The following is a 23,364-nucleotide window of genomic DNA, read 5'->3' on the forward strand; positions in this document are numbered from 1 at the left end:
CCAAGAGGACCAGCCAGAGTCCTGCAGTCACCACGCGGGAGCTCGCCCTCCCATTGGTCCCCGGCTCCCCGCCCCTCGCCTGACGTGGGGTGTGGGGTTTAAATGCCTCCCGGCTGGAGCCCGCCGAGCCTCTTTGCCCCGAGCTCATTTGCTGGAGTTTTATTACTGGACAAGAGCGACAGCTCTGGGAGGGGAAGGGGGGGGGGGTCACCTCATCCCCTCACTCGCCCTGCCAATGACCAGTGACTCTCACCCCCAGGAGACACCCATGAAGCATCACTTCACTTTGCAGAACAACAGTTGATGATCCAAAAAATCAATTCGCAGCTGCCTTTAGCCATGAGCTGTTTGGATGTTATGTACCAAGTCTATGGTCCTCCCCAGCCTTACTTTGCAGCAGCCTATAGTCCTTATCACCAGGTATGTGGGGGGCACCTGGGCGGAGAGAGCCAGAGCGGGAGGGGTGTCCTCTGGGAGAAGCCTCTCTGTGGCAAGGCCAAACCAGACCGAGCTTCCTGGGAACTTAAACTGTTCTGACCCAGAGCAGCATCCCACGCCGCGTAGCTGTATGCTGGTCTCAACACCGTTTCTATCCCGTGTCGTGTTTTAGATTCATGGGCCACCGTTGCAGGGTGAGTAAACGTAACTCACCAAACTTCGTGTAAAGAGTGAATCGGCGGCCCTTCTTGGTCGTTGTCTTCGCATTGCTAGCTGTGTCGGTGCGGTGTGTTGACATGTAAATGCGCATTGGAAGTTGCTGGGGGGGGGGGGAGGGGGTTATTGTACCCATTCCGGCTCAGCGCGGTCACTGCAATCGAAGCGACTGTCATTAGAAGAAGACTTTGCCACATGTCACTTTCGACAGCTATGTTATCGCACAGGTTCTGCTTCTAATGGGGCGGGGGTGGTTTGGTGACAGAGATAGGTCTGCCGTGCGGGTTCTGCACGCGGAAGCGTGGAGGGAGGGGCTGTACGGATTATTAAACTGTCAGAGTCCTATAGCTGGTTGTGGAGGAAGCTGAGAACACTTGGAGAGGGGAAGGGTTCCGTTCAGGTTGTCGGAGGCAAAAGGTGTTAGGTCGCGGGTGACGCTGCAGGATTTCACGTCGGGTTGTACACTCCGTGTCTTTGCTCCTGTTTCCACTACATCCAAAAAAAACAAAAAAAGTGTGTCGGGGGAAGGCAAAGCAATGTTCTTTTCCACACCAACCGGCCTCCGCTTTTAGCGCAACGTTCAATCAGTTCCTTCCAGATTGTAAACTGCGGGGTTAGTTTATTTAGAAAAACAAACGTGGGCGTGGCAGTGCTTGTAAATAAACTGTTGCTGGCCAGTTCTGCACGGGCCAGATTATCATTCGTGTCAAGTAAGCCCCGTATTTCAACTGCCAATCACTGAGAGATTGCGTTCCAAATGAAGTCCGCCTTGTAAAGGGAACTTTCCACCCCGAGCCATAGACTATTTCATTGTGTCGGATAGGATCCGAGATTCCGACCTCACTTTACAAGGGGACTGCACCTGTTCAACAACCAACTTTCTCTTTCTTTCTTTCTTTCTTTCTTTCTTTCTTTCTTTCTTTCTTTCTTTCTTTCTTTCTTTCTTTCTTTCTTTCTTTCTTTCTTTCTTTCTTTCTTTCTTTCTTCCTTCCTTCCTTCCTTCTCCCCCTCTCTTCCTCCCTCTCTCCAAAAATGGAAATCCCCACCAACGGAAAAATGGCCAAAAAACACCAGGGCTCCTTTCTGCCCTCACAGACAGACACTATGGAGTCCTGGGGTGCTGTGCGTGCAGTCCTGAGGACAGGATCGGGCCCCTCGTTCGGGCGATGCATTCAATCTGCTTTGCTTGCACGTGCCTAGGGAAGGTTTAGTTGATCCGTCTTTGTTCAGGCAGAATATTACACACGTCTTCCTGATTTACCTGCAGCTTACTGCAGGAGATCTAGAATACCGGATAGAAATAACAGCTGGTATTTTCCCCTTCTCTTTCTTAGCATTAACATGAGGGGGACTCAGATTCAATGGCTGCGTTGGAAGCCAAGTTGAAAGGTGGTGTCCATGAAGATGTGACATGCTGAAATGTGTCCCTTGTCTTGGCCAGGGACGCTGAAACAGGCCCCTGTCCTGCCCGGAGTAGGTGGCACGAAGCGAGAAGGAGCCTCCCTTGGCCTCCCTTCATTTCTCCCCCTAACCCTTATCTTCCATGAGTTCTCCATTGTACCCGAGTCCCAGCTGAGAGAGCCCCTCTGTCTGCAATATCCGAATCCAATCATTCATGTCTAAAGAAACTGCCCTTAGCAGCTGCAGACACGCTAGAAAAACTTGGAAAACATTTAGCACACTTTCGAGTGAATTCCAGTTTTTAAAAGAACCCAGTGAAAACAATCCAGTCTTGTAGGAAATACCGTGGGTTTCTTTCTGCTCCTGCTTGCCAAGTACGTGGTTTCCCCCTGAACCGTATTTGAGCTGCCAATCTTTTTCTCCAGTTATAATTTATAAGACCCTCGTTGGGAACATTTTTTTCATCAGTTACACTCCTGCGAGCCCACTGACTTCAGCGGGGATCTGACTGAGAGCAGGGCCGACCCTTTTATTTCTAATGTTTCCTCTCTAGACATAATAGATGAGAAACGATTTTCTATGGGTAACCGGGCAGGCTTGGGTTGGCACAATTACATTTATTGAAAGGATGCACGTTCCCACTTCACTTCATTCTTCTGCCTTCCAACGCAAGATCCAAAAAAGTCTCCAAGTTGGATTTGCCCGCGGCTCCTGTGGTGTTGTGTTTTAAGGTTATTCCCTCTGGTCTCCGGGTGAGATACATACACCCCTGGATTCTCTGCATTTGTTAATTTCCCCTAACAGTTTCTTGGAGCGGTGTCTGTCTATACTGCAAAGCAGGCTTCATTCCCGCATCGCCTGTCTCTCCCCCTCCATAGGTCCGCATACATGCCATGCATTTCGGTGCGCTGTATATACGCCTCACGTAATCAGCTACTTCTCCAGACATGTCGCTAGCGCTAGGAGTGGGAACAAGGGGGCTAAATCCAGGGATAGGGGGTAACTAGCGGGCTTCAGGCAACCCTCCTGTTGCGTATCGCTGTTGGAAGCTCTTGGGGGCCAATAGGGGGTTTGCTCTGAACTCCTTCGGAAGGTATGTCGTGGCTGGTGGGGGTAATGCGCGGTATCCATGCCGCATGGCCCACGGCGGGCATGGATTTAGCAGGCAGTCCCGGACCCACGTTCGTCGCCAGCTGGATCTGTCGGCACTGCACCGCGTTACCCCGCTTTGCGTGACTGTGGGTTTATTTTCTTCCCCCCTTCCTGACAGAAACTAGCCTTTTACTCGAAAATGCAGGACGCCCCGGAAAGCGCCAGCACCAGCAGCAGCTCCTTCTCCAGCCATGCCCCTGCCAGCATCAAGGAGGAAGACTGCAGCCCCGAGAAGGAGCGCCCCCCCGAGGCCGAGTACATCAACTCCCGGTGCGTCCTGTTCACCTACTTCCAAGGGGACATCAGCTCCGTGGTCGATGAGCACTTCAGCCGGGCCCTTAGCCAGCCCAGCAGCTACTCGCCCAGCGGTGCCAGCGGCAAGACGTCACGGAGCACCAGCTCTTGGAGGGGTGAGCACGGGGGGCTCTTCCTATTGGGGTTCCCATAAGGCCTGGCTAAAAAGGGACGTGAACAAAACCACCACCAACCCGACCGAGAAGATTTTCGCAAAAAGGCTCAGGGCGTCCTGCAGCATTTGGGTCTCCCGAAAGGAGCCCTGCACCCGCCGGCTTCCAGAGACCACCCTCCCCCCCGGCAGTAACAGCATTTTCCTAATGCAAAAATGATTCCATAAAAAAGCTAAGGGAAAACGACCCTCCAAGGACCAGCCCGCGCTAGCCCACGCATGGGAAGTTTTCTGCTCTTGCCGCTGAAACCATGTCAGGCAGAGTGGTAGCGGGGCGAGAGGGAGGCTGGTACACCAAGAAAAATTCCCTGACCAGCTGGGAATAAAACTGAAATAAATGGCGTTAGATATGCTGTTCCCTTACAGAAAAATACCCAAATAATCTGTATTAAATTGGAACAGGATCGGGCTCCATGGTTTTGTTTTGCAAGCCATTTGTAATGTAAACTATACAACGAATATTCCCAGCTTTGGGAACTGAAATTGGTTAATTGTAGGCTTAATAGGAGTAATTTTTTTTTGAGAGGGCAGAGCTTATAAATGCTACTGAAGTCCATAAGAGTTGTAAGTGCTCATAAATCTCTCTCTCTCGCTGACTGAGAAATGACTGTCCAGATAAAATAGCGTTGACCTGTATGTGTGCTCTTAGGAGTTGAACAAATTCGGTCGCGAAAATGTTGTGCCCTGGTTAGCAATCCCAGCTTTTAAATGCATTATGTTAGCTTCTCCGAAAAACTTAAGTCGAGGTAGAATTATAGAGACGTATTTTCTTGTTTTACCAAGAGACAGCTTCTTGTATGTTGCCTCTCGACGCTTCCCCCTCTCACCCTCCTCCCTTCCATGACACTGAAATGCAACTGACTGTAAAATGTTGCTGAAATTAGTGTAGGGAATTTAAACAATGGCCCCGAAATTACTATGTGATTCAACCTGCAGGAACTGGAAAACCACAGAGGTTCCCCACAAGGAACTAGTCTTATATGATTTTTACCATGCGTTCTTATTTTATTTTTTACCATAAGACTTTAAACAGAAGTCCCGGTGGATACCATTGCGTTTCAGAACGGGTAGCACCATCTGGCCCTTGGTTTTTAGTTTAGTACATTGATAAGAAGATTTTTGTTAATGTAGAAACATTTTCACTGCTCCAGTCCCAGCGCCCCAGATAGATTATATATTATCTATAGATCTAGCTCAAGCTATATAATAGATTGCCATATCTTTTGGGGCTGGGGGGAAATAAATAAAAACAATACGTTATTTAAATCCAGAATAGCAAGACTTCAAGATATCCGTTCAAACCTTTCAAGTTTGTGCCTATTCCCCGTCCGTCCTATGTGGGGAAGAGGGAAACCCGCAGTGCAGCTTATGAAAAAGTTAACTAAAGGGCGCTTTATGAGTTTATAAGAAAACAAGAACCAGACACGCAGAGAGGAAATTCATGAGCAATCACATTATGAAGGATACTGTTTTCTACAGCATACTCAGCAACACGTGCGAGAGAAGGCGATCATGACTAAGCCAATAGCTAACTTTAAACATAAGGCTTCAGTGGCCACTTACTTCCCCCCACACCGCCCCGAAGAATAAAGCTTGTAGCATTTCCCAGTAATGCATTCCATCCCAGACCCTCTGAATGTTTTCTTGCGTTAACAATACATTTTACTTCAGAGCAGGTATTCTGTATTTTAGCGTCCAAAACGATAAACTGGATCGGGTTGGGTTTATAACAAGGTTGAAACCCTGATGACAATTACAAATTCTTAGGCACCCTGGCCCATGCCGTATACTGGTAAAATTGCCAGTGAGTTGTTCGCTTCAGTGGGAGATTTGCCTGGGGGGGAAGGACTTGAGTCCTCTGTGTTATAAATCTAGCCAAGACTCTGCTTCAAGATTTCCCAATCTCGCCGTGTATTTCCGTCAGTGGTTTATAAAAATGAAATACTAGTTGAAATTTGGCAGGGATGAAAGATATTCCGTGCTGGGGTTGCCTGTAGTGTGCTACATCCCACTCTCTGAATACAGCTGAAGGATCCTTGCCAGGGATTCAGAGATAACTTACCTCTGGCTCACACTGCTTTAATGCACATTTTATTCACAACATACATGCACAACATACCATATTAATAATACTTAACATTGCTATCTTCACTATTGGTAAATATTATTTCATCCTGCGTATTGCTTGATTGGCAAATAAAATACTGAGTCCCTGCCGTGAAGATCTTACCGTCCTAAGCGACCTGCAAAACGCATTACAAATGTTAGCAGCGCACCTGTGAGACAGGCAAGCATTATTAGCCCAACTTTACAGGTGGGGGAATTGCCCACGGTCATTCGGAGAACAAGTGACCTGACTCCTAATGCCTCCTCATTCCAGACCTGCCTGCCTCTAAAGAGTATGGGGAGGAGAGATGTCTTTATATGCTGAGTATGTAAATGCTAAGTAAAAATATATACATGTTGCTAAAAATCATTAAGGTCTTTATTCTCCTCCCCTAGGAATTATTCTGTGCAGAACAGAAGTGACTTGTTTCATCTACGGGAGGAGAGGGGCGGGGAGGGAGGAATCCCATAGATCTAGGACTTTTTCCAAGAACCACAAAAAACTTGGATGCCACAATTGTTTTAACTCACAAGGAAACAAAGGCCTGGATCTGTCGGAGGCAGAGATCTGACAGGCAGTTGGTTAGTACTGTAGATGGTTAGCCGGAGAAGGATCTGTTTGAGGATCTACAGGGAGATTAATCTCTGATTGAGTGTGTAAGAGCTGTCTGGGGATCTGTTGGATGGTTAGCTGGAGGGGATCTGCTTGGGGATCTACTGGAATGGTTGGCTGGGGGGTCTGTTTCGGGATCTATTGGATGGTTAGCTGGAGAGGGTCTCTTTGGGGATCTGATCTCTGATTTACTGAGTGTGTGAGCTGTTGGGGTCTGTTGGATGGATAGCTGGAGGGGCTCTATGGAAGTTGATCTCTGGTGGCTTATTGCGTGTGTGAGCTGTTGGGGTCTGTTGGATGGATAGCTGGAGGGGCTCTATGGAAGTTGATCTCTGGTGGTTTATTACGTGTGTGAGCTGTTGGGGTCTGTTGGATAGTTGGGGAGGTTTGCTGGGGATCTCCGTGGGGGTCGATTCAGGGGTGCCCAGTTTGCAGATCTATTGGGGTGCCGGGGGCACAGAGAAGGGGGGGTTTCTCTGTGTTCACGCTACTCCCCCTCCTCTCTTCCCTTCTCTTCTCTCCCCAGACGGCTCCTTCCCGATGAGCCAGCGCAGCTTCCCCGCTTCCTTCTGGAACAGCGCGTACCAGCCCTCCTCGGTCCCGGCCTCCCTGAGCAGCAGCCTGGGCAGTCCCCTGGCCGCCGCCGGCCACAGCGAGCTGCCCTTCGCCGGGGCCGACCCCTACTCGCCGGCCGCGCTGCACGGCCACCTGCACCAGGGCGGGCCGGAGCCCTGGCACCACCCGCACCCGCACCCCTACCTGGGCGCGCAGGCCTCCGCCTACCCCCGGCCCGCCGCCATGCACGAGGTCTACGGCGCCCACTTCGACCCCCGCTACAGCCCGCTGCTGGTGCCCGCCGCCTCGGTCCGCCCGCACCGCCTGCCGCCCGCCTCGGCGCCCGCGCCCGGCAGCAGCCCCCAGTGCGAGCTGGGCAAGAGCGAGCCCGCCAGCGCGGCCTGGGCGGCGCCGGGCCCTTTCCCCAGCCCGGCGGGGGACATGGCCCAGGGCCTGGGCCTCAATGTGGACGCAGGTAAGGGGCGCGGCCAGATGGGCTCGTGCCGGGTCTGATCCCGCGCTCCCCGGGGCCGAGGAGAGGTTTGAGTTGGGAGCAGGCTCCGGGCTGCCCCGCCTGGGGGTAACGGGAAGGCTGCTGCCTACGGGCCCTGCCTGGCCCCAGCACAAGCTGCCCTCCTGCGAAGGCCGCCTGCAGGCCCCAGGGAGGTGTTTCCAGGCTTCGCCTTCCCCCCCCAGCCGCTCTCCTCCACTGGGTGAGGGGAAGCACGATTGCTCTGCTCAGGGAAAAGTGCAGCGGTTTCCCCTCCCCCAGGAAAGCTGATATTTGGTCTTTTATGTGCGATCAGGTGCTCAGGAGGCGCTTTTTGCAGCTATGTTTTCACTGGAAAGGTGAGACAGATATAGCCCTGGTTTCTAGGAGGGTGAGCACACAGAAATAGGAAACAGTCTCTGGGAAGCATTTCTCAGTACTGGGCACATGGTTATTCTGACCACAATGAATGATCCCTCTAAGCTTTAGAGAAAACAGGGATCCACACTTTTCCCTGGCCTAGTTTGGTTTTCTTTTCTCTTTGCTTCACCACTGCCTTTCATTCTGGGGAGCCTCACTTTAGATCCCTTCTCCACTCTCACAAGGAAATAGTGGCGTTTGGCTTTCTCTGTCCTTAAACATCTTGTACCTGTTTTTCTTCTTTCCCCCTTTTTTCCCCTTCTCTCCATTCTCAGGTTTGCAGCCTCAGGATAAAAGCAAGGATCTGTACTGGTTTTAGACCTGTCCTTCACCTCTTCTTCCCCTGGGCTCTCCCCCAGTAGATCTCTGCCTAGTAGAATTGGTGACATTCAGAGCTGAAATCGAGTGGGTTTGTAACAGCTTCTGATCTTGGTTTTCAGCTCGCCGTTATTCCTTCTGTGGTGGATCTCTCCTGAGCTGATCTGCTGACTCAAAGACCCCCAAGTCCCCTTCCTCTCCTCCTTCAGACAAGCCCGCCACGGCTCAGCATCTATGTCAGGCATTTCAAGGACAAGAACACCAGGAAGGCAATGGGACTTCATACTACAGTACTTGGCATTTCAGATTCAATACTTAAGACATATTGTGGAGGATAAAATTCCTTCTATTGAAAGAGGAGAGCCAAAGACACTTTTATTTAAACTAAGTCCACACCCAGAACTGTGGTCAGACTGCTTAAAAAGAGTTAAATTATGTGGACAGTGATGTGAAATCACTGGCCTTCTTAAGGAAGGGGGAGGGAAAGGTGGGGTTTTTTTGGTGGTGGTGTGAATATTTTTTATGCCAATGAGAATTATTTCTTGAAAGCAGGTTGGGGAGATACTCAGTGATTTTGAACTGGATTTGTACTTTACATTATAAAAAAATGAAAGGAAAGGAAATTTTAACTCATGAACACTTTTGGACTGTTAACAAAACCGGACAGATCTTTCAGCCTGGGGTTATGAGTGGCAAGTGGCTAGCTTGGGCCACCTGCCCTGGGCTTACAGAAATGCAGCTGTTCCAGGGACAACTGTTCAAACTCCAGAAACTTGACAACCAAGGTGGCACTTCTCAGAGTTTGGCACAACAATTGCATTGGAGATATATATATATATATATAATTTTTTTTACAAGGAATGTTTTATGATGAAAGAAGAAACCCTTAAAAAATAAACCTGACAGCCTTCATGGGGAACAACTGGAGCACACCAGAAGGAAAGGCATATTGTGGACAATTGATATCCATTGCCTCTAATATTCTCTTTGTCTGTGTGTTGCTGTCATTCTGTCACTTTAATAGTAATTTTTTTGAGGGTGGGAATAAGGGATGTTCTTAAATGTAGAAAAGCTATATTAAAGATGTCTCCTTTCACCCAGCATGTGTGTTTGTGAAGGATTAAAGCTAAACAAATAGGGTGATGTCACAAACTGGAAACTTTAGGGTGGAACAGGGGGGGGAAAAAACACCAGTAACGTGGACAAAGCAACCCATTTTAGTTACTTTGTATTAAAGCTAAACAGAAATCTTGATGTTGCAAAATATTTGCTTATGTGAGTCTTAAAAGAAAGTGTGACAAATACAGAAGATAAGGGGATACAATAGTGCTTAGCCACTATATGTTATAGGTTACAGTATCCTTGTATGATGAACGAATATAAAATAAGCAAGGTGTCGTTCTGCAACAAAATGTCCCACTTCCAAAAGCTGAGAAAAGAGGGGATTGTAAAACCCAGGAGTTCCTATTAGTCTCGTAATTCAAAACGTTTATACAGTCATATCAGTGTCAACTAAAACTTCCTCATGCTGGATCAGGGACACTGAGAATTGGATCTTGCTTCTTCTGGATTTCCCTTCAGTACTGGCTATAATGTAGCTAGATTTATGGAGGAGCATAGGAATCTTAGTAATGGGAATTAAGGAAAGCACTGGATATAACCACTGGCTGAAAATTGATTTGAGAAACACTTTATTTGAGAACTGTCTTCACTTAGTGCTTTGCAGAAGATGGTGCATGGTGATTATTTTAACCCAGGGCACCCACAAGAATTTTCCTCTTAGTCTACAGTAAACCAGGACCCAGACAGGCTGCAGAAAGGCAGACTGTGGAATTATTTTACCACTTAAACCAAAATGTTTGCAGGATCCTACATAAGAAAGAGGCAGCAACTCTTGGAAAAAACACATATTAAGAAGAGTTAGTCAAAAAGTGATACTTTGGGAGGTACAGGGGGTAGGATTTTGTTCAAAAATGCTGCTTTTTTGAAATGTTGAAAATTCAAAAAATTTCAGCCAGCTCTAATATGAAGTGCACTTCATTGGGAATGTTTATTTTCTCCCCTGTTCCCTATCCTCGCCCCCACTTCCCACCCCTGAGACTAATACTGAGCAGGGCTGGGTGAATTCAGCCAAACTGTATTTGTGAATGTTCTTGCAAGTAAAACCCAGCCATTCACTTCACTGTCATTCACAACAATGATTCATGAACTTTAATTCAGGGGACTAAAAGTTTATTTGCAATAAGGTTTGCACAAATACGGAATCTGTAAATACTGGTATGAGTATTTGTACTCAAAGTGCTCCTGTTCTTATTTCTTATTGGTACAGTGGTGGCACCCATGGGCCCCACATCAGAACTGGGGCCTCATTGTGCTAGGTACTATACAAACATAAAGTAAAAAAACCCACCACAACTACTTCCCCAAAGAGATTACAATCTAAATTGATATAAACCCTGATCCTGCAAAAAGACATGCTTAACTTTATACACTGTGTGTCATTCGTTGACCTCAAGGGGACTACTTGCAGTGCATAAACTTAAACACATGCAGGACTGGAGTCTTAAACTGTAAGATCTGAGAAGAAACTCTCTTTTTATGATGTGTTTATACAGTGCCTAGCACAGTGGGAGCCTTGATGCTACAGAAATAATTTTTCTCATGGCCATTTTTAAGCTGTTTCACTACTGTTTGCACACCAAATTCATTGAACAAGCATGAATGTTTGCAGCTAATCTGTAACTATGGTCACCATCACTTCCTACTTAAGTCCAGTGCAGTGGCATGAAGAGAGAATAATCACAGCAATCATTCTGTGAACAACCCATAGGATGTTTGCAATGTCTGGTTGCAGAACAACTGAGCATAACCAAGAAACTAATTCAAACCACAACCTGTTCACAGAGATTTCCAGAAACAAAACATAAGTTAAATTCACTTAAACTGTTTCCTGCAAATAGTTTATACTGAGTATAATGCGAGTAAAAACAGGGTTCAATGTATGTAATTTTTAAGGGCTTGAGGGTTTATATGCTGAGTATCTTCAAAAAGGACTTTTCCTTTTCTTTTTTCTTATGAAAATTGTGGACAACTTGGTTCATGCCAAAAGCAAAAATAATTGCTCTTCAGGGATATTTTTACCAGCTCCAGCCTTAACACTAGTCCCCAGCAGGGATACTTGAGCAGCATCCAGAGAGGGGGAGAACTGCATTTAAGACCAGAAAATTGCACCAATCTCTGCTTTGGTTTTGGTGGTGGAATTTTAAAAGGGGCTCCTGGGAGCTGTCTCCAACAGAGGTGAGTCTGAGAACAGAGCAGATAACAATTGATGTTCGCACACAGCTACCCTTGAATTTAGAGTTGAAAGGATTTCCCCTAACATTGGGTTTGTATTAGCATAAAGATCCTTGTTTCCTAGTGGGTTATTCATATAAACCCCGGGGGAGGAGGCGAGTGAAGTAGATTCTGAATAATCCCTCTGCCCCTCATGTGAAGCCTGTGTGGCCTGTCTCTGGGGAATCTTATCTTCCCCATCTCCACCTTAGGTTGGGAGGAGCTGCTGTTCCCTCTCACTTTTCCTTTGAAGTTCTATTTAGAATCCATGATGAGTTCTAACATGGGCTTAGATTGATCCCTGTCTGGAAGGGAGTGAAATGCAGTGGATGTTTTTGGACACACCAGTGACCCCTTACTGGCTTCTCTCATGCATCTCTTTCTGGCAAGTTTCTAATTAACATGTTCTTTTGCTTTGCAGGGAAGCAAACCAGCTCCTCTGGAGGGCTGTGGTGTCCTGATCAGTGGCTGTGGCCTGCCACCCAGAGGAGCAGTTGCTGCTAGACAGGGAGAGGGACTGGCTGTTTGTGGGTGTAGTTGGTTGGTTGGAGAAGGGGTCTCTTAGATAGTTTATTGTTTTTCAGGGCAAGGTGAACAGGACTAAAAGAGTGGGCAGAAATATATATCCTAGCAGTGGTCACGAATTCGGTGTGATGAGTCTCAGGACCCAAGTTGTATCCTTGGTTCCTGCACAATAATAGGCTTTACTTAAACCTCCTAGGTCAGAACACATCCAAAACTGGGAGGATGTAACTGCTTACACCCATCTCTAATATTATATATGGGGTTAATTCAGCTATCTGGAAAAGTAGCCATCACTTGCTCTCGGTGTGACCCACAACCTATCTGTGAATAAAACACACAAAGCATACAGCTCCTGCTTTATAACTCTAGAAGGTACAGTGCAAATCCACAAAGGCCTAGCATGCCATTGGGAGTACCCCCACCTTCTCCAGCGGCGGTATGCTGCATATGTCACATCCACACCAAGTCCCTACAGGAGAAAGTGAAGGGAATACTGGTGTGTCCACCACAAACACACACGTGACCCAATCGAGTATGAGCACAGTGTTGATCGAAATGGCCTAAACCCTGTGTTGTCTAGTCCTCTATTGCCATACCCAGCAGTGGGCTGACTCAACGGGAGCCATTGCTCTCTCTCATAGATGTCTGTGTCTTCCTTTGCTTTAGTGCATTTACAGCCTCAACACACTGAACAACTGAGAACCTGGGTGTTTCTTTTAGAATTTCTCAGTTGCTCAGATCCTATAGTGAGAAGAGCAGGATAAATATCCAGAGAGCTAGATGCCCTTGTGCGGGTCTTTGTACCACGTCCTGTGACGGGGCCCTGTTTTCTTTGAGGTATTTTTCATGTTTGCTGTACACTTCAGCAATTAGGGCAAAGGAATGAAAATCATGGTGACATTATCGTTTTCATAGTTGCTGTTTGCATGTAACTGAAGCACTGGTATATATCTAAGTAGGAGAGTTAGACAAACACAAACCTTCTTCAGAAGAGCCAACAGGTTGAATCCCACCCCTACAGCCTGCCCCCGCCCCCAGCATGAACTGACTTCTAATCCAGTGAAACATCACTCTTTTTCCACCAGTGAAGCTCTAAGGAGCTGTGCCCATCCCAGTCACACACAGACACAAATGATTATTCTCGCTTGACAGACCTGCACAGCTCTCTCCCTGTATTTAACTGCAACCCCAGTGAGCTGGATCAGGCAAGAGACACTCGATAGCTGCTGTTTCCGTGGTTGAAATATTTGTGAAGTTAACGCATAATCTGAAAGCAGAAGCTAATAAATTATAGGGTGCTAATTGGGGCCGGAGTGGAGCCGTCAATCATATTTCCTAAACACACAGAGACCCTCATAACCTAAAAAGGCAAGAGAGACGCCAAGAACAGCCTCCAGTTGTCACTGGCCATGACCTCCATTTCAGTGAGAGCATAGAGAGTCAAGGCAGAGGGTGTCTGAAAACTAATTCTGATAAGAAAATGCTAACAGTGCGTGTGTCTTCCTTTGCCTTCCTTCAGTATTTATTCCCTAGGCCATTTAATTATTTTTGCTTTTAAGTTGAGGTTTCCAGACCTTCAGTTTTAAAGTTTTTAAAACATACATAAGTACTAGTAACTCACATGTTTCCACAGCCCTCAGTGTGATGCTGACCAATTTCTGACTTCAGTCAGAGCCTGATGAAATAAAATACAGTTTCAGCAAAGCCATTTTATCGATTGCAATTTTTTGTTTCTTGTGCCTCAAAAACACAGCAGTGTATACACTTCCTTCTTCAACAATGTCACCAAAAGTATGCACTCTGTCCCAGTGCTGCTCCTTTTTATTTTTTTATTATTTATGTGTATTCCTATATCACCAAGGATACTCGGACCGTGATACTCAGACTGTGGCTCGCAAGCTGCAAGTGGCTCTTTAACGTATCTCCTGCGGCTCTTTGCAGCACATGATAGTAAAACACTGTGTGATTTCATTATTACTCAGTCAAAGTTATTAACCAATCAGGATGCTTTTACTATGTTATTAATTTATTAAGTTGTCAACTTGCACTAAGTTAACAACTTATTCGGTGTGAGAATAATATATATAAACTAAATATTTCCCCATCATACTGTTTAAATATGAACAGTGCTATAGTAAAAAAAACAATTAATTCACACTACTGTGCCTCTTTTGGATAATGTTTATCATTAATTTGGCTCCTGAACCACTGAGATCTGACTATCACTGGCCTAGGAGACCTAGTCATAGATTATGGCTCCCCTGTGCGAGGCCCACTACAAAAACAGAACCAAAACACCACCCGTCCCAATCACTTTGCTGTTGCCCTCTCAAGTTGTGTCCATATGGTTCCTCAAACGGATGTGTTTTAAGTGTGTAACATAACATTTACTACAAGAGGGCTGAATGAATTTTGGTTACACTCCCCTCCCCCAAAAATTCACCTCTGGAATGGCGCGAGCATGAGAAATTTCAGCCTGAAGGGAAAAACTTGAAAAAATTAGGCGCTACCCAAAAAGGGAAGTGGAAATCCTTTATTTGAACCATAGGATGGCTAGTAATACACAGACATTGACTCATTTAACTATTTTAGTTGCAAATTCTGCTATCGTTGACTCCAATGTCAATCTGAAATAACTGGACGTCAGTGAAGTAATTTCAAATTCATATCAGTGTCACTGAGAGCAGACTTTGGCTGATGATAACCTGAAAAAATGATGTATATTTATTTTGAAGTGTACCTTTTCCTCTCCATCTTTGATAGTGGTACTAATCTTTCACAGTTATAGGGCAAATTCTGCACTGGCCAAGAGTGGGGGCAGCAGCACCTCTAAGAAAGACAAGCACCTCTTGCTGAGCAGGTGATAGTTTTACTCTTTTCTTTGTCTATTACCAGCAGCTGCCTCCAGGCATAGACAAGAGGAACTATTTGCACACCTACTGGCCATCAAGTTGCAGTTCTGCACAGGCTGATGCAGGATCAGCACCTATCGATCAGTTCATCCTTATATTTTTTTAAACTAACACCCCCTCGAGCATGGCGGTGTGAACAGGGTAGAACACAATCTTATCTCACCTTTCTGTTAGCATTAAACCTGATGGAATACAAAGAAAGCCCCAGCATCTAAAGATAGGTACCCAGGAGTTAGGTGTCTGAATACCCTTGAGGGTTTGGGTCAAAAATTCCTCAGACATTTTTAGGCTCTAACAGCATGTAAAAGTGGAGGGTCAGACTATCAGAATTAGGCATATGTCATTCTGCACACGTGATTGTTGGCTCCTAACCTAGGCATGAAAATAGCCAATGAGCACATGCACAAATCAGGTATCTTGCTGAGGCTTGTGTCCAGTTAAGCATTGTGGGCTTGACTGTCTTTCCATTCAGCCAACGGCAAAACTCCCATTGACTTAAATGGGCACCTGAGCAAACTCAGTGTGCACACCTATTGAATATCTGCAGTTATGAGTGAGGTGTGCATGTGCACAATATGTACCACCTTGTTTTGAAAACTTGGCCCAAACCAATTGTTGATAAGAAGGGTAAGAGAAAACAAGTGTGTCAACAGTCTGCTTTCCCCTTTTCCCCCCATTCACCCCCAGTTTAATAGAGAACTATAGTTAACACATTGTAAAATGCCTTATTTTTCACTCTAAAATCGGTCATGTCACTGGGAATAATGTCACTATTGTGGCATCATCACTTGGCTTTGAAGCTCAGAGTTCTGGTAATTTATTAGCATTAAAATACAACGTCAGGTAGCCATGCCAGCTGTCATTGTAAATAGAACTGTGATCGTTTGAAAAATCCGCCCGGCATGCACGCTCCAAAGTGAGATACAGCAGCTAACAGGTTCCATTGTAAACACATCCACATGTTATCTTATATAATTACTGTCTTTTATAGTGTGATAGAACTGAGATGAGAGCAGTTTTGTATGGAATGGAGGGAAGTTTGCCTGTCCTGCACAGTGTAGTTTAAAAATGAATGGGCTAGATTTCAGTTAGTGTAGCTTGGCATTGCTCCATTGACTTCAGTAGAGCTATGCTGCCTGGGGATATGTGGCAAGATAAGAGAGGAATCAGTGTGGCAAATGGTTGAAGCATGGGAATGGGAGAGAAAGGGTGGAATCCTGCCCCCACTGAAGTCAATGGGAAAAGTCCTATCGAGTACAATGGGTCTAGAATTTCACCTGAGGGACCAAGGGGCTTTGCCCTGTAACCTTTAGTAAGTCTCTTAACCTTTGTGCCTCATTTTCCCAATCAGGAGAAATAGTGCTAATACCCATGTTTTGAAGCATCTTGTGATTCTCAGAAGCAAATATTTTATTTGTTAGTTAAGAGACCATGGGGCTGAGAGGATTTACCAAGGAGTGTCCGTTGTCCAATCTCTCACTCTGGTGCCTGGCAGGATGGTTGAGATATGTGAGACAGGAGGAAGTACAACTGCTGCAGCCTTTATCCATAATGCTCACTAGTCACTGGAGTTAAATCATAGAATCATAGAATATCAGGGTTGGAAGAGACCTCAGGAGGTCATCTAGTCCAACCCCCTGCTCAAAGCAGGACCAATCCCCAATTAAATCATCCCAGCCAGGGCTTTGTCAAGCCTGACCTTAAAAACTTCTAAGGAAGGAGATTCTACCATCTCCCTAGGTAACGCATTCCAGTGTTTCACCACCCTCCTAGGAAAAAGTTTTTCCTAATATCCAACCTAAACCTCCCCCACTGCAACTTGAGACCATTACTCCTTGTCCTGTCCTCTTCTACCACTGAGAATAGTCTAGAACCATCCTCTCTGGAACCACCTCTCAGGTAGTTGAAAGCAGCTATCAAATCCCCCCTCATTCTTCTCTTCCGCAGACTAAACAATCCCAGTTCCCTCAGCCTCTCCTCACAAGTCATGTGTTCCAGACCCCTAATCATTTTTGTTGCCCTTCGCTGGACTCTCTCCAATTTATCCACATCCTTCTTGTAGTGTGGGGCCCAAAACTGGACACAGTACTCCAGATGAGGCCAGATGAGGCCTCACCTGCAGGTGGGGTGGGGAGACAAAACCTTTTGAAGTGATAAACACCCATTTTTTTTATGGTCTGTGTGTATAAAAACATCCTCACTGCATTTTCCACTTTTATGCATCCGATGAAGTGAGCTGTAGCTCACGAAAGCTTATGCTCAAATGAATTGGTTAGTCTCTAAGGTGCCACAAGTCCTCCTTTTCTTTTTATGTAAAGTTCTTCTTTATACATTGTAAAGAAGCAATAAAAGACAAAAGACTATAATTTCCACTTGCAGATCACCTTTAAAAGTCCTTTTCTATATCTGTTTAAGTTCACTCTTCAGAGTTTGTGATAACTAGCTTGCCTTAGCTCTCATTTTAAATCGCTGAGGTCCCAAACCTGCAATCGTTATTCACATAGATAAACCTTAATTATATGAGTCAGCCTATTGAAATCCAGGGGATTACTGATGTAAGGATTACTCACAGGGTTATGAGTTGCAGAATAGGGTCTTACCTCTTTGTCACCCAATAAGATCCTTGTATTTCTGTCATTTAAAGCATTTATTTCATGTTCTATAGAATCTTGATAGTGGTTACAGATGGAAAGACCCAGAGAATCACTGGTTCCTGAACTGGTCTTTCAGCCTGTGGTAGTCCACAGAGCATTTGCTGGTGGTCTGCTGAGAGCTGGCTGTTCACGTGGTGGTGTCCCAGAACACACCCACACCTGCCCCCAAAATATCCACAGGAAATCATAGATCTATGTTGCTAGCTAGTGCAGAATAATCCATTGTTTTGGACTGATTGAAATTAGTGTATCATAGAATATCAGGGTTGAAAGGGACCTCAGCAGGTCATCTAGTCCAAAGACCCTGCTCAAAGCAACACCAATCCCCACTTTTTGCCCCATCCCTAAATGGCCCCCTCAAGAATTGAACTCACAACCCTGGGTTCAGCAGGCCAATGCTCAAACCACCGAGCTATCCCTCCCTCCTTCTTTAGGAGTTAGGAATTATGTCATTTAAATTTTTTTGTTTAAGAATTTCATCACAATAGCTACAGATACTACAGCACTTTTAATTTAAAAAGCAATTTACAGACATTGGTTAACCACCACAACGTACTTTTAAGGTTCGCAATCATAAATGTTATTGGCCACACTTTCTAGATAGCAATACTGCAGCAGAGAAATTAGGTGGCTTGCCCAAACCCATACAGTGAATCCTTGTCAGAGTTGGGCTTAGAACCGATTTGTAGCCCAGTGCTTAATCTCCTGAACAATACTGCCTCTCAATGTTTACATGTTTTGTTAAATGTAAAGAAAGGAGGCAATGGAGAACCAGGCCCAGATCCTCAAATGTATTTATTTGCCTAACTCCTATTGAAATCAATGGGAGTAGGTGCCTAAATATCTCTGAGGATCTGGGCCCAGATCCCTAACTCAAAGGCGGACTTCTGACTGGCACAGCTACCTTGGACTGGAAGCTGCAGGTAATGAAAGCAGGTATGTGGGTAGGTGCATGGGCATCCAATAATTCCTGAGCTATAAAAACTTAATTCATTCTCCTCCTTTTTTGGGAGTTGTTTCCATAGATGTCCAGGTTCTTCATTACAAAAGAAAAAGCTCCTGGATGCCTGTAAATGCAGCTGGAAACAATGAAGAAGCAGTATAGGTGCTTCCAGAGAAGGGGATGGGAAAAGGAGATGTGTTCAGGAATGACATCCACCAGTGGAAATGGAGCTATCTGCCACCAGCAGGAAACCAGAGGAGCCAGGGGAAGAGGGAATGAAACAGCCAGCCAGGGGAGAAGATGGACAGCATGTCTGGAGAAGCAGAAAAACCAAGTTGTAGAGAAGCTTGTTCAGGGGAAGAGGAGAAGAAGGGGACCAGGCCGAAGAGACGCATATGCAAAGGAGAGGTAGGCACAGAACACACAGACAGGGAAAATTAAATGAAGGGCAAAATGAGGCAGCATAATAACAGTTAAAATAGGGAAAAACACTTATCACAATAAAGACACCTTCACATACTTTTCTAATGTTACTTTTTCACATAAGCAACTTCTGCAGTTGCCATGGGGATCACTAATGCAAACAAGTAGGTGACAAGTGTTCCACAAGACAACATGGCTATTAAGACATGATACCTCTTATGACAATCTGAGAACCCCTTCATCCACACCAAGGGTCGGGGATTGCCCCAGACACAAGATGTATCAGATATTGATTGATAATGCTCCTGATCTTAGCTGAAAGGCTGGTGGTTCAGGAGAGAGTTTAAAATTGGACTTCAATGAAGTTGGGAGTCAGAATATAGTAACCCTGTATCAGTGTTATCCTTCAGAAGAAGAATCTTGGTCAGAGTGCACTGGTTAGACAGAGGAAGCCCCAGGGGGTTCCCACAGGTAATATGGCACAGCTCTGGCTCTGCATCTGGGGCAGTTATCACACCAGAATGGCTATTCAGAGTGTTATGAAACATGGCATGATAGTTCAAGTGAAGTTTTTAACAGTGAAGGCAATTAACTGTTGGAACAAACTACCACAGGAAGTGGTGGATTTTCCATCTCTTGATGCCTTCAAAGCAAGACTGGGTGCCTTTCTGGAAGATAGCCTTAAGGAGCTCAATCTATTTAGCTTAACAAAGAGAAGGTTAAGGGGTGACTTGATCACAGTCTATATGTACCTACATGGGGAACAAATATTTAATAATGGACTCTTCCATCTAGCAGAAAAAGGTATAACATGATGCAGTGGCTGGAAGATGAAGTTAGACAAATTGAGACTGGAAATAAGAATTAAATCTTTAACAGTGAGAGTAATTAATCACTGGAACAACTTACCGAAGGCTATTTCATCACTGATTATTTTTAAATCAAGATTAGATGTTTTTCTAAAAGATATGACCTAGGAATTATTTGCTGCAACTTCTATGGCCTTTGTTATACAGGAAGTCAGATTAGATGATCACAATGGTCACATCTGGTCTATGAATCTATGAACATAAGAACAGCAATACTGGTTCAGACCAAAGATCCATCTAGCCCAGTATCCTGTCTTCCGACAGTGGGCCAATGCCAGGTGCCCCAGACAGAATGCACAGAAGAAGTAATCATCAAGTGATCCATCCCCTGTCGCTCATTCCCAGCTTCTCGCAAACAGAGGCTAGGGACACCATCCCTGCCCATCCTGGCTAATAGCATTGATGGGACCTGTCCGATATGAATTTATCTAGTTCTTTTTTGAACCCTGTTATAGTCTTGGCCTTCACAACATCCTCTGGCAAGGAGTCCCACAGTTTGACTGTGCATTGTGTGAAAATATACTTCCTTTTGTTTGTTTTAAACCTGCTGCCCATTAATTTCATTTGGTGGCCCCTATTCCTTGCGTTATGAAAAGGAGTAAATAACACTTCCTTATTTACTTTCTCCATTCCAGTCATGATTTGTAGACCTCTATCATATCCCCACTTTCTCATCTCTTTTCCAAGGTGAAAAGTCCCAGTCTTATTAATCTCTCCTCATATGGCAGTCATTCCATACCCCTAATAATTTTTGTTGCCCTTTTTTGAACACTTTCCAAGTCCAATATATCTTGAGATGGGGTGATCACATCTGCATGCAGTATTCAAGATGTGGGCATACCATGGATTTATAGAGAGGCAATATGATATTTTCTGTTTTATTATCTATCCCTTTCTTAATAATTCTCAACATTCTTTTAGCTTTTTTGACTGCCGCTGCACATTGAGTGGGTGTTTTCAGAAAACTATGCACAATGACTCCAAGATCTCTTTCCTGAGTGGTAACAGCTAATTTAGACCCCATCATTTTATATGTATAGTTGGGATTATGTTTTCCAATGTGCATTGCTTTGAATTTATCCATATTGAATTTCGTCTGCCATTTTGTTGCCCAGTCACCTAGTTTTGAGAGATCCTTTTGTAGCTCTTCGCAGTCTGCCTGGCACTTAATTATCTTGAGTAGTTTTGTATCATCTGCAAATTTTGCCACTTCACTATTTACCCCTTTTTCCAGATCATTTATGAAAGATATGTTTTAGTTAAAGACAAGTTATTGGGCTCAGTAAAGGGTAGCTGGATGAAATTCTGTGACCCATGTTATGCAGGAGATCAGACTAGATGATCTAATTGGTTTCTTCTGGCTTTAATATCTACAAATCTATGAAGCAGAATTATAGGCAAAACTTTTTTAAAAAATATCACTGGTGATTGTTTTTAAATCCTCTTTTTCCTCTTATGGAAATATGCCCATGTCTGCTACTGGTGTCAGAGGAAGGGGAGATCTTCATCCTGCAGCATACTGGACATGGCTGCAGTTGACCTCTGTCAGAGGCAAGGGTGTTGGTGTCAAGTGAGTCTTGCTACTAATGCAGACTGCTTTAGGGTGCAGATGTTTTGGGTGCTTAGCACCTCTTTGGACCAGGCCTCATGTTGCAGGACCCCAACTGCAGTCTAAAGTACTGAAATTGCTCGGCTGGGGTGTGAAGGGAGGGTAGCTGCTTTTGGAATTTCCTACTCAACAAATAATTTTTAGGGTATTTGCTCATTAGAAATGAGACAATGTTAATGGTGTCATGGGGTAATTTGTCTGCAAGAGCTCACACAAGTGCTGTCCACCCACAAGGGGACAACCTGTACTGTACTTGTCAGACCACTTAACCAGATCTCTGAAGTCTCCTATTCTGATCGGGAGGTTCACACTCCTGATCTGGAGAACTGAGGAGACACTTCAAGCTGTCTCTGGATGACTACAGCTGCTTTAGGCCTGATCTCTATGGTGAAGACTCTAATCACAGACACCCACCCAGGAGGATTAACCTCCTATTTCCATACAACTCTGGCTAAAGCAACACTAGACAGTGCTCTCCTGACTGCAGGGACCTAGAAGTGCTAGACCCAGAGGTGCTCCCCCTCATCAGCTTGGGAGCAATGGCCTGACTACAAAGTCCTCCCACCAAGGGGCAAGGAGCAGCCAGAACTAGACACCCAGCTAGGGGCCAGAAGTCCAACCAGCCATAGCAAAAAGCAGTCAGGCCCAAATCCCTTTCCTAACCAGGACAGCAACAGCCAACACCAGGAAATAGCCACCCAACCATAGCCCTGTTCTGGAATGGAGAATATGTTTATAAAATTTTCAGTTGACACCAAGCTGGGAATGGTAGCAAGCACTTTAGAGGACAAGATTAGAATTTAAAAAGACCTTGACAAATGGGAGAATTGGTCTGAATTCGAGATGAAATTCAGTAAAGATAAGTCCAAAACACTGCCCATAGACATACAAGGGAATACAAGACAGGGAAAAACTGGCTAGCTGGTAGTACTGCTGAAAAGGATCTGGGGGTTACAGTGAATTACAGTTTGAATGAGAGTCAATAATATGATGCAGCTACAAAAAAACCTGATATCATTCTGGGGTGCATTAACAGGCGTATTGTATGTAAGACACAGGAGGTAATTGTCCTGCTCTACTTGGCATGGGTGAGGCCTCAGCAAGAATATTGTGTCCAATTCTAGGTGCCACATTTTAGGAAAGATGTAGACAAATTAGAGAGAGTCCAGAGGAGAGCAACAAAAATAATAAAAGGTTGAGAAAAATCTGCTCTGGGGGTTAAACAAAACTGAGCATGTTTAGTCTCAAGAAGAGAAGACTTAGGAAGGAAGTCATCCATTGAAATGAATGGGAATTAGGTGCCTCATTAGAAATCTGCCCCTTAGTCCATAAAGTGGTCTACTATCTAAAACAGCCCAGATATTGAAAGTCAAAGAAAGTGGGAACTACATATGTTCATCAAGTACTTCTCCATAATGTAATTTCTACTGTGGATATTGTGTTTTATGCCAAGCACACTGGAGTGTCTTAAACAGAGGAGGTCAAGAGAAACAGTAATTTGTGTTTGGAGACTGAACCTCTTCTACCACTACAGCATGCACATAATGGCTATTTCAGTTCCTTTCTAACTTAGATAACAAGCATCTCATATGTGCCATGGAGGATTCTTTTCCTCCTTCAAAAATATCATTTGCTTAAAAGCTCATTAACACACTTAAACTTACTTTGACGTTTTGATTTCTAGCCTCAAAACCCAATACGTTTAGGGTTGAGGTGTCTACTCCATTGTTACCTTCCTCTCTCACAGCTGGAGGTGATACAGTTCGGAGACAAGTGGCAGTTCCCTCCGCACTCAGATAACAAGCCAGGAGTGTGGCTCTAAAGCTAAGAAGATAAATTATGCTCTTTGCCCCGCTGATGCTTGTCACCAACGCAGTCTATAGTGTCTTTGTAATGTAGCTAGCTATGCTGTACGAACGGG

The 23,364-nt window shown here is 45.1% G+C and overlaps 1 protein-coding gene across 2 annotated transcripts; it reads left to right on the forward strand.

Moving 5' to 3' along the window:
- Nucleotides 1–339: 339 nt before the first annotated feature.
- VGLL2 (vestigial like family member 2) lies at nt 340–8,338 on the forward strand. Of its 2 annotated transcripts, XM_073335177.1 has the most exons (4): nt 340–420; nt 3,326–3,617; nt 6,919–7,422; nt 8,298–8,338. In XM_073335177.1, the coding sequence occupies exons 1-4, from the start codon at nt 340–342 to the stop codon at nt 8,336–8,338; spliced, it is 918 nt and encodes a 305-aa protein (XP_073191278.1). The 2 variants fall into 2 exon arrangements, with proteins under 2 accessions (XP_073191278.1, XP_073191279.1); XM_073335178.1 differs by lacking the exon at nt 6,919–7,422.
- The last annotated feature ends 15,026 nt before the right edge of the window (nt 8,339–23,364 follow it).

This window comes from Lepidochelys kempii, chromosome 3 (assembly GCF_965140265.1).
Source record: "Lepidochelys kempii isolate rLepKem1 chromosome 3, rLepKem1.hap2, whole genome shotgun sequence".
Lineage (NCBI taxonomy): Eukaryota > Metazoa > Chordata > Testudines > Cheloniidae > Lepidochelys > Lepidochelys kempii.

Excerpts from the sequence above, each read along its gene's own strand:
- VGLL2 (XM_073335177.1), top strand. The coding sequence starts at position 340 with ATGAGCTGTTTGGATGTTATGTACCAAGTCTATGGTCCTCCCCAGCCT. Across the intron at positions 421-3,325 it reads CCTATAGTCCTTATCACCAG|AAACTAGCCTTTTACTCGAA; the intron begins GTATGTGGGGGG and ends CCTTCCTGACAG. Across the intron at positions 3,618-6,918 it reads GAGCACCAGCTCTTGGAGGG|ACGGCTCCTTCCCGATGAGC; the intron begins GTGAGCACGGGG and ends TTCTCTCCCCAG.